General features: G+C 43.3%; 1 protein-coding gene across 9 annotated transcripts in view; it reads right to left on the minus strand.

Moving 5' to 3' along the window:
- Positions 1-4,606: 4,606 nt before the first annotated feature.
- Positions 4,607-21,052, minus strand: part of LOC130276985 (oocyte zinc finger protein XlCOF22-like) — a 65,920-nt gene continuing 49,474 nt past the window's right edge. For 8 of the 9 annotated variants that reach the window (XM_056527217.1, XM_056527130.1, XM_056527299.1 and 5 more), the window contains 10 exons: positions 20,843-21,010; positions 14,749-14,875; positions 10,412-10,503; positions 10,266-10,326; positions 10,081-10,172; positions 9,924-9,998; positions 9,681-9,789; positions 8,828-8,971; positions 7,344-7,478; positions 4,607-6,262 (listed from right to left, as the gene is read on the minus strand). In XM_056527217.1, the coding sequence (XP_056383192.1) occupies positions 5,160-6,262; positions 7,344-7,478; positions 8,828-8,971; positions 9,681-9,789; positions 9,924-9,998; positions 10,081-10,172; positions 10,266-10,326; positions 10,412-10,503; positions 14,749-14,875; positions 20,843-21,010 (2,106 nt within the window). In that variant the 3' untranslated portion in view covers positions 4,607-5,159. The remainder of the gene's footprint in view (positions 6,263-7,343; positions 7,479-8,827; positions 8,972-9,680; positions 9,790-9,923; positions 9,999-10,080; positions 10,173-10,265; positions 10,327-10,411; positions 10,504-14,748; positions 14,876-20,842; positions 21,011-21,052) is intronic. The other variant, XM_056527370.1, reaches the window with a different exon arrangement.

Here is a 21,052-nt window from a genome sequence, read left to right on the forward strand (position 1 = left end):
AGCACTGGAAGGGTTAACGGAGGAGAGAGAGGGGACAGCACCGAAAGGATTAACGGGGGAGAAACAGAGAGGGAACAGCACCAAAAAAGGGTTAACGGGGGAGAAAGAGACATTCCACACAAATTGTGACGGGTGAACATACCCTTATGGTAAATTTTAATGTTTTAAATGCTTTGGTCTTGTATTACTGAATGTGTATTTGTTTATTCTTCTGGAGCCTCTTGTACCCTGTTGGGCGCCTGTAGCCTGGACACAAGATGAGATATGTTTGGGATACATGAAGGCTCCAGTTCCCTGATGGGCGCCTCTAGCCTAGATACAAGATGAGATATGTTTGGGATACATGAAGGCTCCAGTTCCCTGTTAAGCGCTTGTAGCCTGGACACGATGAGATACGTTTGGGATACATGAAGGCTCCAGTTCCCTGATGGGTGCCTCTAGCCTAGATACAAGATGAGATATGTTTGGGATACATGAAGGCTCCAGTTCCCTGATGGGCGCCTCTAGCCTGGACACAAGATGAGATACGTTTGGGATACATGAAGGCTCCAGTTCCCTGATGGGCGCCTCTAGCCAAGATGAGATATGTTTGGGATACATGAAGGCTCCAGTTCCCTGATGGGCGCCTCTAGCCTCGATACAAGATATGTTTGGGATATATGAAGGCTCCAGTTCCCTGTTAAGCGCTTGTAGCCTGGACACAAGATGAGATACGTTTGGGATACATGAAGGCTCCAGTTCCCTGATGGGCGCCTCTAGCCAAGATGAGATATGTTTGGGATACATGAAGGCTCCAGTTCCCTAATGGGCACCTCTAGCCTAGATACAAGATGAGATATGTTTGGGATACATTAAGGCTCCAGTTCCCTGTTAAGCGCTTGTAGCCTGGACACAAGATGAGATACGTTTGGGATACATGAAGGCTCCAGTTCCCTGTTGGGTGCCCCTAGCCTGGACACAAGATGAGATACGTTTGGGATACATGAAGGCTCCAGTTCCCTGATGGGCGCCTCTAGCCTAGATACAAGATGAGATATGTTTGGGATACATGAAGGCTCCAGTTCCCTGTTAAGCTCTTGTAGCCTGGACACAAGATGAGATACGTTTGGGATACATGAAGGCTCCAGTTCCCTGATGGGCGCCTCTAGCCAAGATGAGATATGTTTGGGATACATGAAGGCTCCAGTTCCCTGATGGGCGCCTCTAGCCTAGATACAAGATATGTTTGGGATACATGAAGGCTCCAGTTCCCTGTTAAGCGCTTGTAGCCTGGACACGATGAGATACGTTTGGGATACATGAAGGCTCCAGTTCCCTGATGGGTGCCTCTAGCCTAGATACAAGATGAGATATGTTTGGGATACATGAAGGCTCCAGTTCCCTGTTAAGCGCTTGTAGCCTGGACACGATGAGATACGTTTGGGATACATGAAGGCTCCAGTTCCCTGATGGGCGCCTCTAGCCAAGATGAGATATGTTTGGGATACATGAAGGCTCCAGTTCCCTGATGGGCGCCTCTAGCCTCGATACAAGATATGTTTGGGATATATGAAGGCTCCAGTTCCCTGTTAAGCGCTTGTAGCCTGGACACAAGATGAGATACGTTTGGGATACATGAAGGCTCCAGTTCCCTGATGGGCGCCTCTAGCCAAGATGAGATATGTTTGGGATACATGAAGGCTCCAGTTCCCTAATGGGCACCTCTAGCCTAGATACAAGATGAGATATGTTTGGGATACATTAAGGCTCCAGTTCCCTGTTAAGCGCTTGTAGCCTGGACACAAGATGAGATACGTTTGGGATACATGAAGGCTCCAGTTCCCTGTTGGGTGCCCCTAGCCTGGACACAAGATGAGATACGTTTGGGATACATGAAGGCTCCAGTTCCCTGATGGGCGCCTCTAGCCTAGATACAAGATGAGATATGTTTGGGATACATGAAGGCTCCAGTTCCCTGTTAAGCTCTTGTAGCCTGGACACAAGATGAGATACGTTTGGGATACATGAAGGCTCCAGTTCCCTGATGGGCGCCTCTAGCCAAGATGAGATATGTTTGGGATACATGAAGGCTCCAGTTCCCTGATGGGCGCCTCTAGCCTAGATACAAGATATGTTTGGGATACATGAAGGCTCCAGTTCCCTGTTAAGCGCTTGTAGCCTGGACACAAGATGAGATACGTTTGGGATACATGAAGGCTCCAGTTCCCTGATGGGCACCTCTAGCCAAGATGAGATATGTTTGGGATACATGAAGGCTCCAGTTTCCTGACGGGCACCTCTAGCCTAGATACAAGATGAGATACGTTTGGGATACATGAAGGCTCCAGTTCCCTGATGGGCGCCTCAAGCCTTGATACAAGATGAGATACGTTTGGTATACATGAAGGCTCCAGTTCCCTGATGGGCGCCTCTAGCCTGGACACAAGATGAGATATGTTTGGGATACCTGAAGGCTCCAGTTCCCTGATGGGCGCCTCTAGCCTAGATACAAGATGAGATATGTTTGGGATACATGAAGGCTCCAGTTCCCTGTTGGGTGCCCCTAGCCTGGACACAAGATGAGATACGTTTGGGATACATGAAGGCTCCAGTTCCCTGATGGGCACCTCTAGCCAAGATGAGATATGTTTGGGATACATGAAGGCTCCAGTTCCCTGATGGGCGCCTCTAGCCTAGATACAAGATGAAATACGTTTGGGATACATGGAGGCTCTAGTACCCTGTTGGGCACCTCTAGCCTAGATACAGGATGACATATGGTTGAGATACATGGAGACATACAGGTCCCATATGGCCTCCTGTGCCACATTGGCACACAGATATTGCAGTTGGGCTTGTAGATCCTGGCTCCCCATAAATGCTGGATTGGGGATAAATCTGGTGACCGGGGAGGACAAGGAAGTGTTACAATCTGATGCAGACATTTCTGGGAAACTCTTGCTGCGTGTGGGCAAATATTATCCTGCCGGAAGCCATGAGAGGCAACGTGTTCTCAGGACGTCCTATAGATATGGCTGAGCTGTTCATGTCATAACACTACTAGGGGTGACAGACATCAGCAGGGTGCAGTGTGACAGCAAAGGCAGGATTGAAATGTCACCACGAGGTCAACAGAACCCGGATTCACAACTAAATAAGATGCGGTACCAGTGTATAGCAGTCCACGATTCTTTTTTAGCTCATCACTGCAAACAAAAGAGACAGTGGCTGCTGTCAATGATAGGGCATGGAATTTCCTGCTCATAAGCAGCTTAAAATGGTCCAGGAAGAGTCCATGTGTAATGAAGAGACTACAGGGGGGGAGTGTAATAAAGAGATGGAGTGTAATAAAGAAACGGCGGTATTATGAAGAGGGGTATAATGAAAAGACAGAGGGGTGTAATGAATAAATGTGGGCGTAACCAAGAGATGTGGTGTCGTGAAGTGAGGGGGTGTAGTGATGAGACAGGAGTGTAATAAGGAGACTTGCATAATGGATAGACAGAGGCGTGTTATGAAGAGATGGGGTGTAATGAAGAGATGGGTGTAATTAAGAGACAAGAGTGTAATGAAGAGACTGGCATAATGGATAGACAGAGGAGTGTTATGAAGAGACGGGGTGTAATTAAGAGACGGGTGTAATGAAGAGACTGGTATAATGGATAGACAGGAGTGTAATGATGAGACGGGTGTGTAATGAAGAGACATGGGAATGTAATGAAGAGCCGGGTGTGTAGTGAAGAGGCAGACAAGGGAGTTTAATGAAAAGGTAACCTGGGTCTGGCTGGTGAACAAGAAAACTGGAAGCTGCTTGTGCCTGCTCCTACTTGCTTGAGGTTCCTTGTGTTCTTAGTGAAGGTGAGCTGTCCTTATCTTCCATGTATCCTGACCTGCGCCTCTTTCCTGGACCTGGATTGCTGAACTTAACCTGTGCCGCATCCTCAACCATCAGCCTGTATATGGCTCTGCCTCAGCCCTGGGTATCGGTCTGGATGACTCGGACTGCAGACTACACTTACCTTTCTGACCCACTAGTGCCTCGCACTGGTATCATCGGGCTAAGGCCACAAGAGGTTAATAAAGTAGTGGTTTATACTGTTCATTGGTGAATGCCGCATGTTTTTCACCTTAGTTCTAGGACTGTTTTTGTACATCTATATAAGGCTACAACTATCTGCTTGCTGAGAACCCCACTGGAAGAAAGGTCCAGTGTATTGCCGAGTGCATGACCATGATTAGGTTCACAGGCAGTGGCAGCATTTCTATGGTCTGTTAAAAGAGATGTCCGGCACAGACTTTTTCTATTCTGTCCTGCCGGGGCTACAAAAAAAGACAAAACAAATTTTCACTTACCTCCATATGTTGCCCCGGAGCTCCGCAACAGCTGATCATTCGGCCGGGCTGTTTACTTCCTACTTCCTTTAGCCTGGTACGTCACACGGCGCTTCAGCCTATCACCGGCCGAGGCGGGACATCGCTGTGGCCGGTGATCGGCTGAAGCGCCGTGTGACGTACGGGGCTAAAGGAAGTAGGAAGCGGACAGCCCGGCCGACCGATCAGCTGTTGCGGAGCTCCGGAGCAACATATGGAGGTAAGTGAAAGTTTATGTCTTTTTTTTGCAGCCCGGGCAGAACGGAATAGAAAAAGTCTGCGCTGGACATCTCCTTTAAAAGGTTTATCAAGCCCTCTTTAAACTCTGCTTCCTGCCTTCAAAACCAGTGCCTGGAGCAGAACCAGCCGGCTCATCCAGTCACTGGCCACAGCGGTTTCCTATCTTGGCCTGAGATTGGCTGAGCGAGCAGGTCATGCGGGTCTCAGTGCTCACCTTTAAGCAGGAAGAACACAAAATATTTCATGACCAGACAGAGGTAAGTATAGTGTTTTGTATTTTTTTTTTATAAACCCCACCCCAGCACCACATAACCAAAAAAAAAAGGCTGGATAGCCTTCTGTCCCGACTGATCACGAGAACGAAGCCGAGAGATGCACTATACCAGATGAACAGAGGAGCAGTCCAGCACCACATATCCGATAGCAGATACGTCAGATACATATAAAATCAATCCATATTTATTGACAATTAAAAAACAATGTGAATTACCTGATTAGTTAAAAAAAATGTGGTTGTGGTTTCCTAATGTTTTATAAAAAAAAAAAAATGTATAAATAGATTTTATATATTATTTCTGATGACTCTGGTGATTTTTCTGATGATTCTTTAATCTAAATCTAGTAATAAAACATTTCCCACATTCTGAACATGGATATTGCTTCTCTACTTTGTGACATCTCTCGTGTACAAGAAGATATGATTTGCTTATAAAACTTTTCCCACATTCTGAACATGAAAATGGCCTCTCTCCTGTGTGATTTCGCTCGTGTATATTGAGAGTGAATCTATCTGTAAAACATTTCCCACATTCTGAACACGAATGTGGCTTCTCTCCTGTGTGTCGTCTCTTATGAGCAGCGAGACTCGACTGATTTACAAAATATTTTCCACATTCTGAACATGAAAACGGCTTCTCTCCTGTGTGACTTCGTTGATGTGTAACAAGACTAGATTTATCTGTAAAACATTTCTCACATTCTGAACACGAATATGGCTTCTCTCCTGTATGACTTCTCTCATGAATAACAAGACCTGGTTTATTTGTAAAAGATTTCCCACATTCTAAACATGAAAATGGCTTCTCTCCTGTGTGACTTCTCTCATGTACAACAAGATGTGCCTTGTCTGCAAAACATTTTCCACATTCTGAACATGAATACGGCTTCTCTCCTGTGTGAATTCTCATATGTCTCTCAAGATGTGCTTTACATGCAAAACATTTTTCACATTCAGAACATGAATACGGCTTCTCTCCTGTATGAGTTGTTTCATGTTTTACCAGAATCGATTTCCTGGAAAAACTTTTCCCACATTCTGAACATGAAAATGGTTTTTCTCCTGTGTGAATTCTCTCATGTATAATAAGATTTGTTTTGTCTGCAAAGCATCTCCCACATTCTGAACATGGATATGGCTTCTTTCTTGTATGAATTCTTCTGTGTTTCCAAAGATCTTCTCTTTTTGTAAACTCTTTTCCACAGTCATCACATTGAATCTGCTTCCCCCCTTTCTGACCTGTACTTGTATCAATCTGTGATTGGTCAGGAGAAGATTCCTTATGCCTAGGGGGGTCATGTGATGCAGTTCTTCCGTTAAGGTTAATCATACCTTCGTCTTCTTCATAATTTAGTGATAACATGAACGTTCCATCATAGTTCATATTGGAATTTTCTGTAAGAGTTAAAAATGGATCTTTGTTATTTTCCCCCTAGACCACAAAATTGAGACATTTATGCTTTTTCTTTTTGGCTGAAAATGTACATCTGTTTAGGTCTCCCATGTCAGAATTTAACCAAGAAAATACTACTTAGCAGTCATTCACAACAAGCAGTATTAGCCATTGAACGTCTGGCTACTACCCCATCTGAAGATGTTTTAGGGTTTTGCCCCTTGTCAGCACAGAGCAGAGGAATGTTTCTTCTTGAGGGGAGCATCAACACATGTAAAGATTACAGGCCATTCATGCTCTACTGGTAATTCAGGTATAGAAAGAATATGTAAAGTAGCTCTTACACACCACCTTTTCCAAGTTGCTTTCTCTTAAAGTCAGTGTCTCACTCCAACTATGAGTTTTGGAAACTGACCGTGAATATATGTCAAGACAAGAGTAACCACCTGCAGACAACTGTTTCAAGGTTTTGCCCCTCATCGGTACAGAGCAAGGTGCTGGCTGGCGGGTGAGAGGCCTGTCATGGTGGGACTAGAAGGGTAATGTTTCTCCTTGACCACTTTGAACTGCTTTGCATATCCTTTCTGTCCAGAATTCCAGTGGATCATCATGACCTATAAGTTCTCCACATGGCCTTGATGATGCTTTCCTCAAGGAGAAACTTTGTAGTACCGTGGTCTATTTCTCCTCACCACTACGTGATGTTGGCAAGCGTCTTTGTGGAAGTTTTATTGCCCTTCAATTAATTGTCTTTATGTTAGTGACCATCGGGGGTTCATCACTAGGGGAACCAGGTGGTGAAGTCAACAAGTGTCCCTTTTTTGGAGAAGTATGGGGTTTGTTTGATTTACCCTGTGCAGGTAGGCAGTACATTATAGAATGTAATTGGTAAGGCTGGATATATGGCTCTGTGATTAGTGTCAGTAGTACTAGTAGTAGTAGTTGCAGTGGGGGCAGCATCACCAGTACGGTATTGACCATTATGGACTAGGCAGGAGTGTGGGGCAGGAGTACAGTATGGAACATGACAGACAGCGACAGTGACAGCTATCGAGCCTAGAGCAAGAGAGGCAGCATCATTACCTGTTTTTGAGCTGACCACAGAAGTAAAAGTAGATCTGCCCCGGGCAGGTGTTGAATTTTTCGATGTAAGTTGGCTCCGCTCTTTTTTTCCACCACCATATTCCTCCTCCGATAACATCATCTGGCTCCCAGATCCTGTCCAACACACAATCATCATCATGATCCCGACCAATTTTTAGATATTGTGATAGGTCATGGGCTCCTGAACCCCAGCATAATTCTTCGTTCTATATTTGCCCCAACACCACAACTGTATCTTTAAAGGGGTACTTTGCCCCCTGACATCTTATCCCTATCCAAAGTATAGGGGATAAGATGCCTGATCGCGGTGAACCCACCGCTGGGGACCCCTGCGATCTCGGCTGCAACACCTCAGACACCTGGTGCAGAGAGCAAACTTCGCTCTGTGCCGGATGACTGCTATGCGGGACGAAGGCACGTGCCGTCATGCCCCCTCCTATAGACTTGCATTGAGGGGGGCGTCCGTGATGTCACGAGCCTCCCGAGCTGCAACCGTCGCTCTAAATGAACGCCGGGTGCAGCAGGGAGATCACAGAGGTCCCCAGCGGCGGGACTCCCGCGATCAGACATCTTATCCCCTATCCTTTGGATAAGATGTCTAGGGGCGGAGTACCCCTTTAAGCCATCATGCCCTCTACCTTATCCTCCTCCTCAATACAGTCTGAACGCCGACTGTTCTCATACTACTAATCAACAGGGACACTATCTTCCTTCGTATCTGGTGTCCTGTCTTTTAGGAGAGAAGATGCTCCCACTAAGTATCAGAGAAGATACTTAGTGGAGGAATAGAAATACACTGAACACTGGCTCAAAGTCATGTTGTCGGAGGTTACAGCATGTTGATGTGACCGAGATGATCCTGCTGCGATCTGGCCCTTAAAGTCATCCGATTCATGCACAATAACGGAGGTGTGGAACATTGGTGGCACGCTACTACTGGCCAGATGACTGGTGCCACCAAATTTTTTTAAAGATGCGCCAGATTTTCAAACAGCCAGTGTTAAACATCGGAGCTCTCTTAGACTGTCTAGGCAGGACAGTTCTTGTTCATCTCCTTCATTGTCTACATACTGGGCAATTGCATGGTGGTCAGAGGACATCTTCCCAAAAGCCTTGCAGCCAAAATGAAGAGTATTTGCTGACAACTAAAGTTAAATCAAGTTTCCTGAAGTCCGGGTCTAGTTCTATGGAAGGGGCTATTGGGAATTCAGTTTGGTGGCCAATATAGATGTGGCCCGAAAAGTAATGTTTGATAATCTTAGGTCTCCAAGGACTTCATATAATCTCTTTCAAGCTCTTTAATTCTGATACAACATTAGTAATGTCAAAGTGACCTCAATATATCCTATATGGTTCTGGGTTAGTGGATGGTAGCACGTCCAAAAATTATCAATTTTAGCCTGTGCAGGTCTACTAGCACCATTTGAAAGCTTTCACGCCTACACCAAGAGCAGCAGCATTACCTTTTCTGGAGATGACCACAGTAGAATCAGATCTGCCTCTTCCAGGTCTTGATATTTTTGCAGAATGTCGGCTCCGCTTTTTATTGCCGCCATAACCCTCCTCTTCTGATAACACCACCTCAATTGTGTTTTGATTCTCAGGTCCTATATAACACACAATCATCAATATCGTCCTTTATTATCTCTTTCTTTTTTTCTCAGATTGTGATGTCATGGGATCCTTAACCACGATTTTCAGATTTCTGAATGCCTCAAGTGCCACCACCATTGCCACCAGTCCCCTAACACCACTACCATGGCTACCAGTCCCCTAACACCCCAAATGGGTATAAGAGCCCCTACTACCACCAGAGATATACATGGCAGTCATGTCCTCCACCTCCATTTGATCCCCTCCTCATCAGTCTAAATGCTGAGTGTCTTTAGGAACACAATCCAGAATATCACTAGTGGCCATAAGATATATGCAAAACAAAAGTCCATACAGCTGTGACATCTATATTAGCAGAATGCCATCAGCACCAAAAGTTACACTGAAATTACATTTGAAAAAAATTGTCACTTGGACACAGACTGAAGTATAACAGTGCTGTATAAATGACTGACATAGACCAATACCCAGATTTGTGGTGGTACTATGCGCAATTACACATACACACTAAATAAGAAGAGTCTCTATGTGCAGTGTCCTCCCTTAGGTCCTGCACTATACACAACAGAGGGGATCACTGCGGCCTGAAGGGTTAATGCAATTTAGCTCTAAAGTGGAGCCTCCCCTGAAGAAAACTCTGAATACCCTCTGTAAGTCCACTATTACAATCCTGAGGTAACACCGCCTGTAATTATTACATACCTGAGGTAACACCTCCTGGAATTTCCTCCTTCACTTCACTCATACACGGGTGATGGCCCCTCATCCTCTCTTCTTCATCCTCTACTTTATTATTAGTCAGATCTCCCCCCTAATGTGACATATAGAACAATTCACTACAATACAGCAGACAGGAGGAGCAACAGAGACCCCCAAAATCTAACCCCACATCTATGACTGCAGGACCCCCCTATAGAGATGTGGTATAGAATCAGCCTCATCTACCTGATACTTCTCTGGGAGAAACTCCTCTTCTGCTTCAACTTTTACCTCAGCCTCAATTTCATCCAGATTTTCACCCTAAGCGAAGAAGAAAATGTTTAATTATTTTTGGTTCAGTCACTTTATGGTCATATTTTTAGTAGACTTTAGCGCCATCTACCTGATAGTTCTCTGGGACATTTCCCTCTGGACAGTCCTGGGAATACAGAGGACGGGGACACCTCTCGGGTGGATTTTTATCAATGACTCCATCTGTAGAGAACACACAGTGAGGGAACATATTTTTACATGATTATGACTGGAATTTATTTTCTTTTACAACAAATGAAAGTCTCTCCTCCTTACACCGCTGTTCGTCTTCTGCTTCATCCTTAACCTCAACCTTAATATCCATGAGATCTTCACCCTAAAAAAAAAGAAGTAATGTTCAGTCATCTTGCATTTAATCACTTTACGATCATATTTTGGGTAGACTATAATGGAATACCTACCTGATGGTTCTCTGGGACATTTCCCTCTGGAAAGTCCTGGGAAGACAGAGGACGGGGACACCTCTCGGGTGGATTACTATCAATGACTCCATCTGTAGGGAACACACAGGGAATGAATACATCACCTGCTGGATATATTTCTAGATTCTAAACAATTCAATTTAGGAGGCTGTTTTGCTGTTGCATCTCCAGTAAACTTGTTTTTCATTTTTATTTGCACCAAAGCAGATAACATTGATTCACAATCGATTAAGCTTCCTCTGGACAGAAAAGTATCCCTAAAATTCCATCGCCATCCAGTGATATTTATATGTTCCTTCATTTTTTTGAGCAGTGTACTTGAAGACTTATAAGAAACCTTTTAACAGAATTTTATTATTCTTTTTCACTTACCTAGAACTGAAGTAGGAATTTATTAGATTGGCCTTTTCCTCATCTTCCTCCATCAGATTATTATTAATATTTGTTATTGGTTATGTAAGTTTTGTTTGTTTGTTTTTTACTTTCCGTGGCAATGATTATTGCTGATCCAAACTTTGCTGGCTTAATTAATTCATTTTTTTTTACAAATCTTTTCTTTAGAATGTAATGACTCTTCAACCACCTTCTTTTTTTCAGTGGTTTAAAAACTAATTTTATCACATGCCCTCAGGCCAGATTCCCTCTACCATAACATAGACACCTATAGGGAGTGCACATATTAATTTTACTCACATGTCATCACACAGAATGGCCTTAAGGCTACATTCACACTAGAGGCCCCACTAGGGGGTTCCAATGCAGATTCCATTTTTTGTCTGGTAAAGTCGAATTTAATGTCAAACACCATACCCGATACCCAACAAACCCCATAAAAGTCCATCCCTAAACCCCTCGATCCTACACGAGTTCTTAAGTTACTTGTTTAGCTTTCTTATCTTCTACTGCCTCTCTGGTGTGGTGTATAAAAAAAGGAAGATTGGTGGCTTCACATCCTTTTCCAGTCGATTGTCCCAATTGTTCAAAAATCTTTCTCTTGAGAAATCGCAAATTTCAAGATTAATTTTTCCTAACTATTGGAAATGTTTCTTTTTTGGTACAAAGGCGTACATTAGCTTGTTCGCTTTGGCTGAGCCAGATTATATGGCGCTAACGCCATGTGAGAATATGAGAAGGAAGGAGGAGAACATGGTATGGACAACATTTGAGCATAGCAGCAGGAAGTGGGGATACAGACATAATGTCAGGGTAGCCCAAAATACTTCACAACTAGCAAGTTAACATGACTTCAGGTTAGCCAATAATGGCTTCCATACAGGGTGAGTGGTGAGAGGTAGATCCTGGTTTAATTTTAATGCCGACATCTTGGGCATATTAAGAAAAAAAAAAAAAAAAGACTTTCATCGGAGTACCTCGCAAACCATGTCAGTTTATGCAGCACATGTATAGTTGATGAAAACAAAACCCACATTTGTTGAGATTCGAGAAAACATATTGTCTAATCGTTGCAAATCTCAAATAGATTTCCTAAAAATTCCAATTAAAAATGCATGGTAAACAAAAGGTTTGACAAGGATGAAGTAGTGGAAAAAACACCCTGGCCAGTAAGCATGGTGGCAGTACCAGCACTGTGGGCACCAGCTGTGTGCCCAGGTCCAAGACAAGTAGCAGCAAGGAGCCTATGAGCCAATTAGGTCTTCCTAATGCAGCAGACAGACAGCTTTTGGAGCTAGTGTGACTTTCAGCTCAGGTATTGGCAGCTGAACAGAGACAAGTGTCTTTCGAGACAACATTTGTTAACAGGGACAACAGGGAAATTAGTGATGCTATGCAGCTTAAAATTTATCCTGGAGAAAATGCTAATGGTGATGATTAAGGGAGGAGTTGGATGAAAATGCCAACAAAAGGTGATTATTTTTTTTTTACTATTACTTGAATGTGTAGTGTGCTTTTAAACAAGCTGTTAGTTACCATGGAAACTTTGACAGTAACTTAGCCTTAAAACCAGTTTAACCCCTTAAGGACTCAGCCCATTTTGGCCTTAAGGACTCAGACAATTTAATTTTTACGTTTTAATTTTTTCCTCCTCGCCTTCTAAAAATCATAACTCTTTTATATTTTCATCCACAGACTAGTATGAGGGCTTGTTTTTTGCGCGACCAGTTGTCCTTTGTAATGACATCACTCATTATATCATAAAATGTATGGCGCAACCAAAAAACACTATTTTTGTGGGGAAATTAAAACGAAAAACGCAATTTTGCTAATTTTGGAAGGTTTTGTTTTCACGCCGTACAATTTCTGGTAAAAATGACATGTGTTCTTTATTCTGAGGGTCAATACGATTAAAATGATACCCATTATTATATACTTTTATATTATTGTTGCGCTTAAAAAAAATCACAAACTTTTTAACCAAATTAGTACGTTTAAAATCCCTTTATTTTGATGACCTATAACTTTTTTATTTTTCCGTATAAGTGGCGGTATGGGGGCTCATTTTTTGCGCCATGATCTGTACTTTTTTTTGATACCACATTTGTATATAAAAAACTTTTAATAAATTTTTAATTATTTTTTTTTAATAAAATGTATTAAAAAAGTAGGAATTTTGGACTTTTTAAATTTTTTTTCGTTCACGCCGTTAACCGTACGGGATCATTAACATTTTATTTTAATAGTTCGGACATTTACGCACGCGGCGATACCAAATATGTCTATAAAAAATGTTTTTTACGCTTTTTGGGGGTAAAATAGGAAAAAACGGACGTTTTACTTTTTTATTGGGGGAGGGGATTTTTCACTTTTTTTTTACTTTTACTTTTACATTTTTTACATTTTTTTTTACACTTGAATAGTCCCCATAGGGGACTATTCATAGCAATACCATGATTGCTAATACTGATCTGTTCTATGTATAGGACATAGAACAGATCAGTATTATCGGTCATCTTCTGCTCTGGTCTGCTCGATCACAGACCAGAGCAGGAGACGCCGGGAGCCGCACGGAGGAAGGAGAGGGGACCTCCGTGCGGCGTTATGAATGATCGGATCCCCGCAGCAGCGCTGCGGGCGATCCGATCGTTCATTTTAATCGCGAACTGCCGCAGATGCCGGGATCTGTATTGATCCCGGCACCTGAGGGGTTAATGGCGGACGCCCGCGAGATCGCGGGCGTCGGCCATTGCCGGCGGGTCCCTGGCTGCGATCAGCAGCCGGGATCAGCCGCGCATGACACGGGCATCGCTCCGATGCCCGCGGTTATGCTTAGGACGTAAATGTACGTCCTGGTGCGTTAAGTACCACCTCACCAGGACGTACATTTACGTCCTGCGTCCTTAAGGTTAAAAGTACTTGGATATTTATCTAAGTGATCCAGCAGTTTTATATAGGGCTTTATGGCTCTTAGAGTTATACACCATTTTTTTGGGTTTATTGAGGATTTCCAGCCAATGGCTTATTATCAATTTCTATTCTGCCAGGTTATTCACAACTGGTTGGGGAAACTGCTCAGAGCGGCCCAGTGTGGTGAGGTAGTGAGAGTGATATCTATATATCTACACTGCTCAAAAAAATAACACTAAGATAACACATCCTAGATCTGAATGAATGACCTAATCGTATGAAATACTTTCGTCTTTACATAGTTGAATGTGCTGACAACAAAATCACACAAAAATGATCAATGGAAATCAAATGTATCAACCCATGGAGGTCTGGATATGGAGTCACACTCAAAATCAAAGTGGAAAACCACACTACAGGCTGATCCAACTGTATGTAATGTCCTTAAAACAAGTCACAATGAGGCTCAGTAGTGTGTGTGGCCTCCACGTGCCCGTATGACATCCCTACAACGCCTGGGCTTGCTCCTGATGAGGTGGAGGATGGTCTCCTGAGGGCCAACCGCACCAGCATATGGTCTCACAAGGGGTCTGAGGATCTCATCTCGGTACCTAATGGCAGTCAGGCTACCTCTGGCAAGCACATGGAGGGCTGTGCGGCCCCCCAAAGAAATGACACCCCACACCATTTCTGACCCAGCTACAAACTGGTCATGCTGGAGGATGTTGCAGGCAGCAGAACGTTTTCCATGGCGTCTACTCTGTCACATCTGTCACATGTGCTCAGTGTGAACCAGCTTTCATCTGTGAAGAGTACAGGGCACCAGTGGCGAATTTGCCAATTTTGGTGTTCTCTGGCAAATGCCAAACGTCCTGCACGGTGTTGGGCTGTAAGCACAACCCCCACCTGTGGACGACGGGCCCTCATACCATAAGTGTCAGTGACTTGGAGTTACATTGTGTTGTTTAAGTGTTCCCTTTATTTTTTTGAGCAGCGTATATGTCTCTTCTTACCTTGTGATGTGAGGGGCCGGTGATCCTCCATCATGACTATGTCCTGGTACAGATCCTTGTGTCCTTCTACATACTCCCACTCCTCCATGGAGAAATAGACCGCCACATCCTGACACCTTATAGGAACCTGACACACAATGATTGCGTCATCACCAGACCCCTCCATTACTGTATAATGTCCCAGCAGTGTCACCTCTCTAATCATCACCAGACCCCTCCATTACTGTATAATGTCCCAGCAGTGTCACCTCCCAAGTCATCACCAGACCCCTCCATTACTGTATAATGTCCCAGCAGTGTCACCTCCCAAGTCATCACCAGACCACTCCATTACTGTATAATGTCCCAGCAGTGTCACCTCTCCAGTCATCACCAGAGCCCTCCATTACTGTATAATGTCCCAGCAGTGTCACCTCTCCAGTCATCACCAGACCCCTCCATTACTGTATAATGTCCCAGCAGTGTCACCTCTCTAGTCATCACCAGACCCCTCCATTACTGTATAATGCCCCAGCAGTGTCACCTCTCCAGTCATCACCAGACCCCTCCATTACTGTATAATGTCCCAGCAGTGTCACCTCTCCAATCATCACCAGACCCCTCCATTACTGTATAATGTCCCAGCAGTGTCACCTCTCCAGTCATCACCAGACCCCTCCATTACTGTTCTATGTCCCAGCAGTGTCACCTCTCCAGTCATTACCAGACCCCTCCATTACTGTATAATTTCCCAGCAGTGTCACCTCTCTAATCACCAGACCCCTCCATTACTGTATAATGTTAAAGCAGTGTCACCTCTCTAATCACCAGACCCCTCCATTACTGTATAATGTCCCAGCAGGGTCACCTCTTCAGTCATCACCAGACCCCTCCATTACTGTATAATGTCCCAGCAGTGTCACCTCTCCAGTCATCACCAGACCCCTCCATTACTGTATAATGTCCCAGCAGGGTCACCTCTCTAATCATCAGACCCCTCCATTACTGTATAATGTCCCAGCAGGGTCACCTCTCCAGTCATCACCAGACCCCTCCATTACTGTATAATGTCCCAGCAGGGTCACCTCTCTAATCACCAGACCCCTCCATTACTGTATAATGTCCCAGCAGTGTCACCTCTCCAGTCATCACCAGACCCCTCCATTACTGTATAATGTCCCAGCAGTGTCACCTCTCCAGTCATCACCAGACCCCTCCATTACTGTATAATGTCCCAGCAGTGTCACCTCTCCAGTCATCACCAGACCCCTCCATTACTGTATAATGTCCCAGCAGTGTCACCTCTCCAGTCATCCCCAGACCCCTCCATTACTGTATAATGTCCCAGCAGTGTCACCTATCTAATCATCACCAGACCCCTCCATTACTGTATAATGTCCCAGCAGTGTCACCTCTGCAGTCATCACCAGACCCCTCCATTACTGTATAATGTCCCAGCAGTGTCACCTCTCCAGTCATCACCAGACCCCTCCATTACTGTATAATGTCCCAGCAGTGTCACCTCTCCTGTCATCACTAGACCCCTCCATTACTGTATAATGTCCCAGCAGTGTCACCTCTCCAGTCATGCAAGTGCTAGTGCTAGGCAGGAAAGGTACCAGGTTCTATAGCGCAATCCACCACTCAGGCAACTTCTTGGGATAAAAGGTTCGATTTATTTAGCCAAAAACATAACGCGTTGCGAAGGTTTAGACCCTCTTCATCAGATGTACAGGCAATGTATGACCATGGTTAAACAGAGCAGGTTTAAATGTGAAACAAGGGCGCCAAAAAGCCACTAGGCTCCGCCCACTAGTGGGCATGGGGACTGTCTCGCATACATAGAATCAAGCTAAGTTAAAAGATACTCTAAAATAGCATACAATCATGCTGCAGTAACGTCAATACAATAAATACTATATATAGTTTAAAATAGACTGGTTATAAGATACGTTAGAAATAGCAGTGTGTGTCTGTCGGCGTTCCGCTTTCATTAGCGGAGCCGCCGGCAGTGTGCGCATGCGCGAACTCGGGAAGTTAATAATGATGACGGGAACCTAGTAGCACAATGTAGCGGCACGGCGTGTGTGCCGCTGGTACATTGTGTCAGCTTATAGGGAATGAGTGGGCTGCGGGGCACATAGACAGTGTCCCGCAGTGACCCACCCAAAACACCGTAGATGATGAAATGGATTATGTTAAGGTAAAATGAAATAGAGGAAATGAATGAATGAATGAAGATGGGGCCGATGTGGAACTGCACCTATATATATATATATATATACATACACAAACTCATGTATATACACACATACACATACACACAGGACATCGGCACTACATAAGTATAGTGTGCAGGATAGTCAGCATATGTGATCAGCATACAGCTAGCATCACATATGTCAGCCTATATAGTTAGCAATGCATTGTCAGCATATATAATAGGATTAAGGTGAAGTGGAAGGATAATTTAAATGTATATGATAATATAAAAGGAACATAAAATATATATGTTACATGGTATACAGGGAAAGAAAAATAAATAAATAAATAGAAACAAAAAACAACAAATAACAAATAAATTAAATACAAGTATGTTTGTGTTCGTATTATTATGATAAATATATTAAAAATACCATTAAATTGAGAAAGAAAACCAAAGTGTAGGTACTGGAGGAAGGAGGATAATATAAATGACAGGACTCCTAACGGATGATATCCATTACTTCGTTCAGTCCATTGGGTATTAAAGAATTTAATTTATATATCCAAAATGATTCTCTCCGTTGTAGTTTTTCAAACCTATTGTATGTATCCTCTGGAATGTGTTCTAAAATGGTTAAGGAAAAGGCTGAAAATTCCTTATTGTGGTATTGTGTTGCGTGTCTAGAGATGCTGTGTTTAATAAATCCTTTATGTACGTTGGATCTGTGTTTGTTCATACGTAGTCGCAACTGTTGAATAGTGCGACCTACGTATTGTAGTTTGCAGACCCCATATAAAGGTTAGCAAATGCTGGCGCAAAACGGGTACCCATTGCGGTCCCCTGGGTTTGTAGGTATATTTTATTATTAAAAGAAAAATAGTTGTGATGCAGAATATACTGAATGCTATTGCAAATAAATTCTTTTTGTACTGATGGCATTGAAAGGTCTTGGTTTAGAACTTTTCTGTGGTATGTTGGAATATAATGAAGAAACATCTAATGTGGACCATATGAAATCGGGTTCCCATACGAAGTCCTGGAGTAATTCTATTAAGGTGGGTGTATCCTTGAGGTATGAATCTAACTTTATCACATATTTTTGTAAGATGATGTCAATATACTGGGAAAGATTACTAGAGATGGAGTTAATGCCTGCTATGATTGGGCGGCCTGGAGGGTTAACTGTACATTTATGTATTTTAGGAAGATGATAAAAAATCGCGGTTTTGGGGTTTGTAATGGTGATGAAATCCTTCTCTTTTTTATTGAGAATTCCATCATTAAAGGCTTTTTTTAATAAGGTTGGCGAAGGTGACAGAATATTCCACTGTTGGATAGTGGGGTAAAGTGATGTAATATTTAATATCTCCAAGTATCTTCATGGCTTCCTGTATGTATGCTTCTCTATCTTGAACAATGATCCCTCCCCCTTTATCTGCGTTTCGAATTACAATATTGGTTTTTTTTGAGAGGGACTGTAGTGCTTCTTTCTCTTTCTGGTTCAAGTTTGATTGGAAATGATCACATTTACTGAGATCTCTCAGGTCCGATGCAACAAGCATTTATTAAACACAGCGTCTCTAGACACGCAACACAATACCACAATAAGGAATTTTCAGCCTTTTCCTTAACCATTTTAGAACACATTCCAGAGGATACATACAATAGGTTTGAAAAACTACAACGGAGAGAATCATTTTGGATATATAAATTAAATTCTTTAATACCCAATGGACTGAACGAAGTAATGGATATCATCCGTTAGGAGTCCTGTCATTTATATTATCCTCCTTCCTCCAGTACCTACACTTTGGTTTTCTTTCTCAATTTAATGGTATTTTTAATATATTTATCATAATAATACGAACACAAACATACTTGTATTTAATTTATTTGTTGTTTTTTGTTTCTATTTATTTATTTATTTATTTTTCTTTCCCTGTATACCATGTAACATATATATTTTATTATGTTCCTTTTATATTATCATATACATTTAAATTATCCTTCCACTTCACCTTAATCCTATTATATATGCTGACAATGCATTGCTAACTATATAGGCTGACATATGTGATGCTAGCTGTATGCTGATCACATATGCTGACTATCCTGCACACTATACTTATGTAGTGCCGATGTCCTGTGTGTATGTGTATGTGTGTATATACATGAGTTTGTGTATGTATATATATATATATATATATATATATATATATATATATATATATATAGGTGCAGTTCCACATCGGCCCCATCTTCATTCATTCATTCATTTCCTCTATTTCATTTTACCTTAACATAATCCATTTCATCATCTACGGTGTTTTGGGTGGGTCACTGCGGGACACTGTCTATGTGCCCCGCAGCCCACTCATTCCCTATAAGCTGACACAATGTACCAGCGGCACACACGCCGTGCCGCTACATTGTGCTACTAGGTTCCCGTCATCATTATTAACTTCCCGAGTTCGCGCATGCGCACACTGCCGGCGGCTCCGCTAATGAAAGCGGAACGCCGACAGACACACACTGCTATTTCTAACGTATCTTATAACCAGTCTATTTTAAACTATATATAGTATTTATTGTATTGACGTTACTGCAGCATGATTGTATGCTATTTTAGAGTATCTTTTAACTTAGCTTGATTCTATGTATGCGAGACAGTCCCCACGCCCACTAGGGGACGGAGCCTAGTGGCTTTTTGGCGCCCTTGTTTCACATTTAAACCTGCTCTGTTTAACCATGGTCATACATTGCCTGTACATCTGATGAAGAGGGTCTAAACCTTCGCAACGCGTTATGTTTTTGGCTAAATAAATCAAACCTTTTATCCCAAGAAGTTGCCTGAGTGGTGGATTGCGCTATAGAACCTGGTACCTTTCCTGCCTAGCACTAGCACTTGCATCAAATACCTCGGACAGGTTTACCTGCTGCCGCCGATTCCAGGAAGCTGCTCCACCATCACTTTGAACCACGCGCTTATTGCTGTTGTGTCTATATACACAACAGTACAAGGTGAGCGAGACTACTTACTTGTTTTACAGCCTCACCATACACATATTTACATTGTTCCAAACGTATTGCCCTATGAGGAGCTCTGCTCTATCTTTTTCTCCATAGAATACATTCCAACTTCTCCAGTCATCACCTAACCCCTCCATTACTGTATAATGTCCCAGCAGTGTCACCTCTCCAGTCATCACCAGACCCCTCCATTACTGTATAATGTCCCAGCAGTGTCACCTCTCCAGTCATCACCAGACCCCTCCATTACTGTATAATGTCCCTGCAGTGTCACCTCTCCAGTCATCACCAGACCCCTCCATTACTGTATAATGTCCCAGCAGTGTCACCTCTCCAGTCATCACCAGACCCCTCCATTACTGTATAATGTCCCAGCAGTGTCACCTCTCCAGTCATCACCAGACTCCTCCATTACTGTATAATGTCCCAGCAGTGTCACCTCTCTATTCATCACCAGACCCCTCCATTACTGTATAATGTCCCATCAGTGTCACCTCTCTATTCATCACCAGACCCCTCCATTACTGTATAATGTCCCAGCAGGGTCACCTCTCCAGTCATCACCAGACCCCTCCATTACTGTATAATGTCCCAGCAGTGTCACCTCTCCAGTCATCACCAGACCCCTCCATTACTGTATAATGTCCCAGCAGTGTCACCTCTCCAGTCATCACCAGACCCCTCCATTACTGTATAATGTCCCAGCAGTGTCACCTCTCCAGTCATCACCAGACCCCTCCATTACTGTATAATGTCCCAGCAGTGTCACCTCTCTAATCATCACCAGACCTCTCCATTACTGTATAATGTCCCAGCAGTGTCACCTCTCCAGTCATCACCAGACCCCTCCATTACTGTATAATGTCCCAGCAGTGTCACCTCTCCAGTCAGCAGCTCAGTGATCCTGTGGATGAGTTCTTGGATCTTCTGCTTATGTATCAGTGAGTGAGGTGGAGGCTCCGTTTTGGGACCCTGGACTCTGCTCAACCCTTTTGACTCATGGGGGGTGACACTCTCTACAGTTGACTTCTTCACTATTGTATTGTCCTGTAAATGGTGAGACATTAATTACTACATATATTCTAAGAA

This window comes from Hyla sarda, chromosome 1 (assembly GCF_029499605.1).
Source record: "Hyla sarda isolate aHylSar1 chromosome 1, aHylSar1.hap1, whole genome shotgun sequence".
In the NCBI taxonomy this organism is placed as follows: Eukaryota; Metazoa; Chordata; class Amphibia; order Anura; family Hylidae; genus Hyla; species Hyla sarda.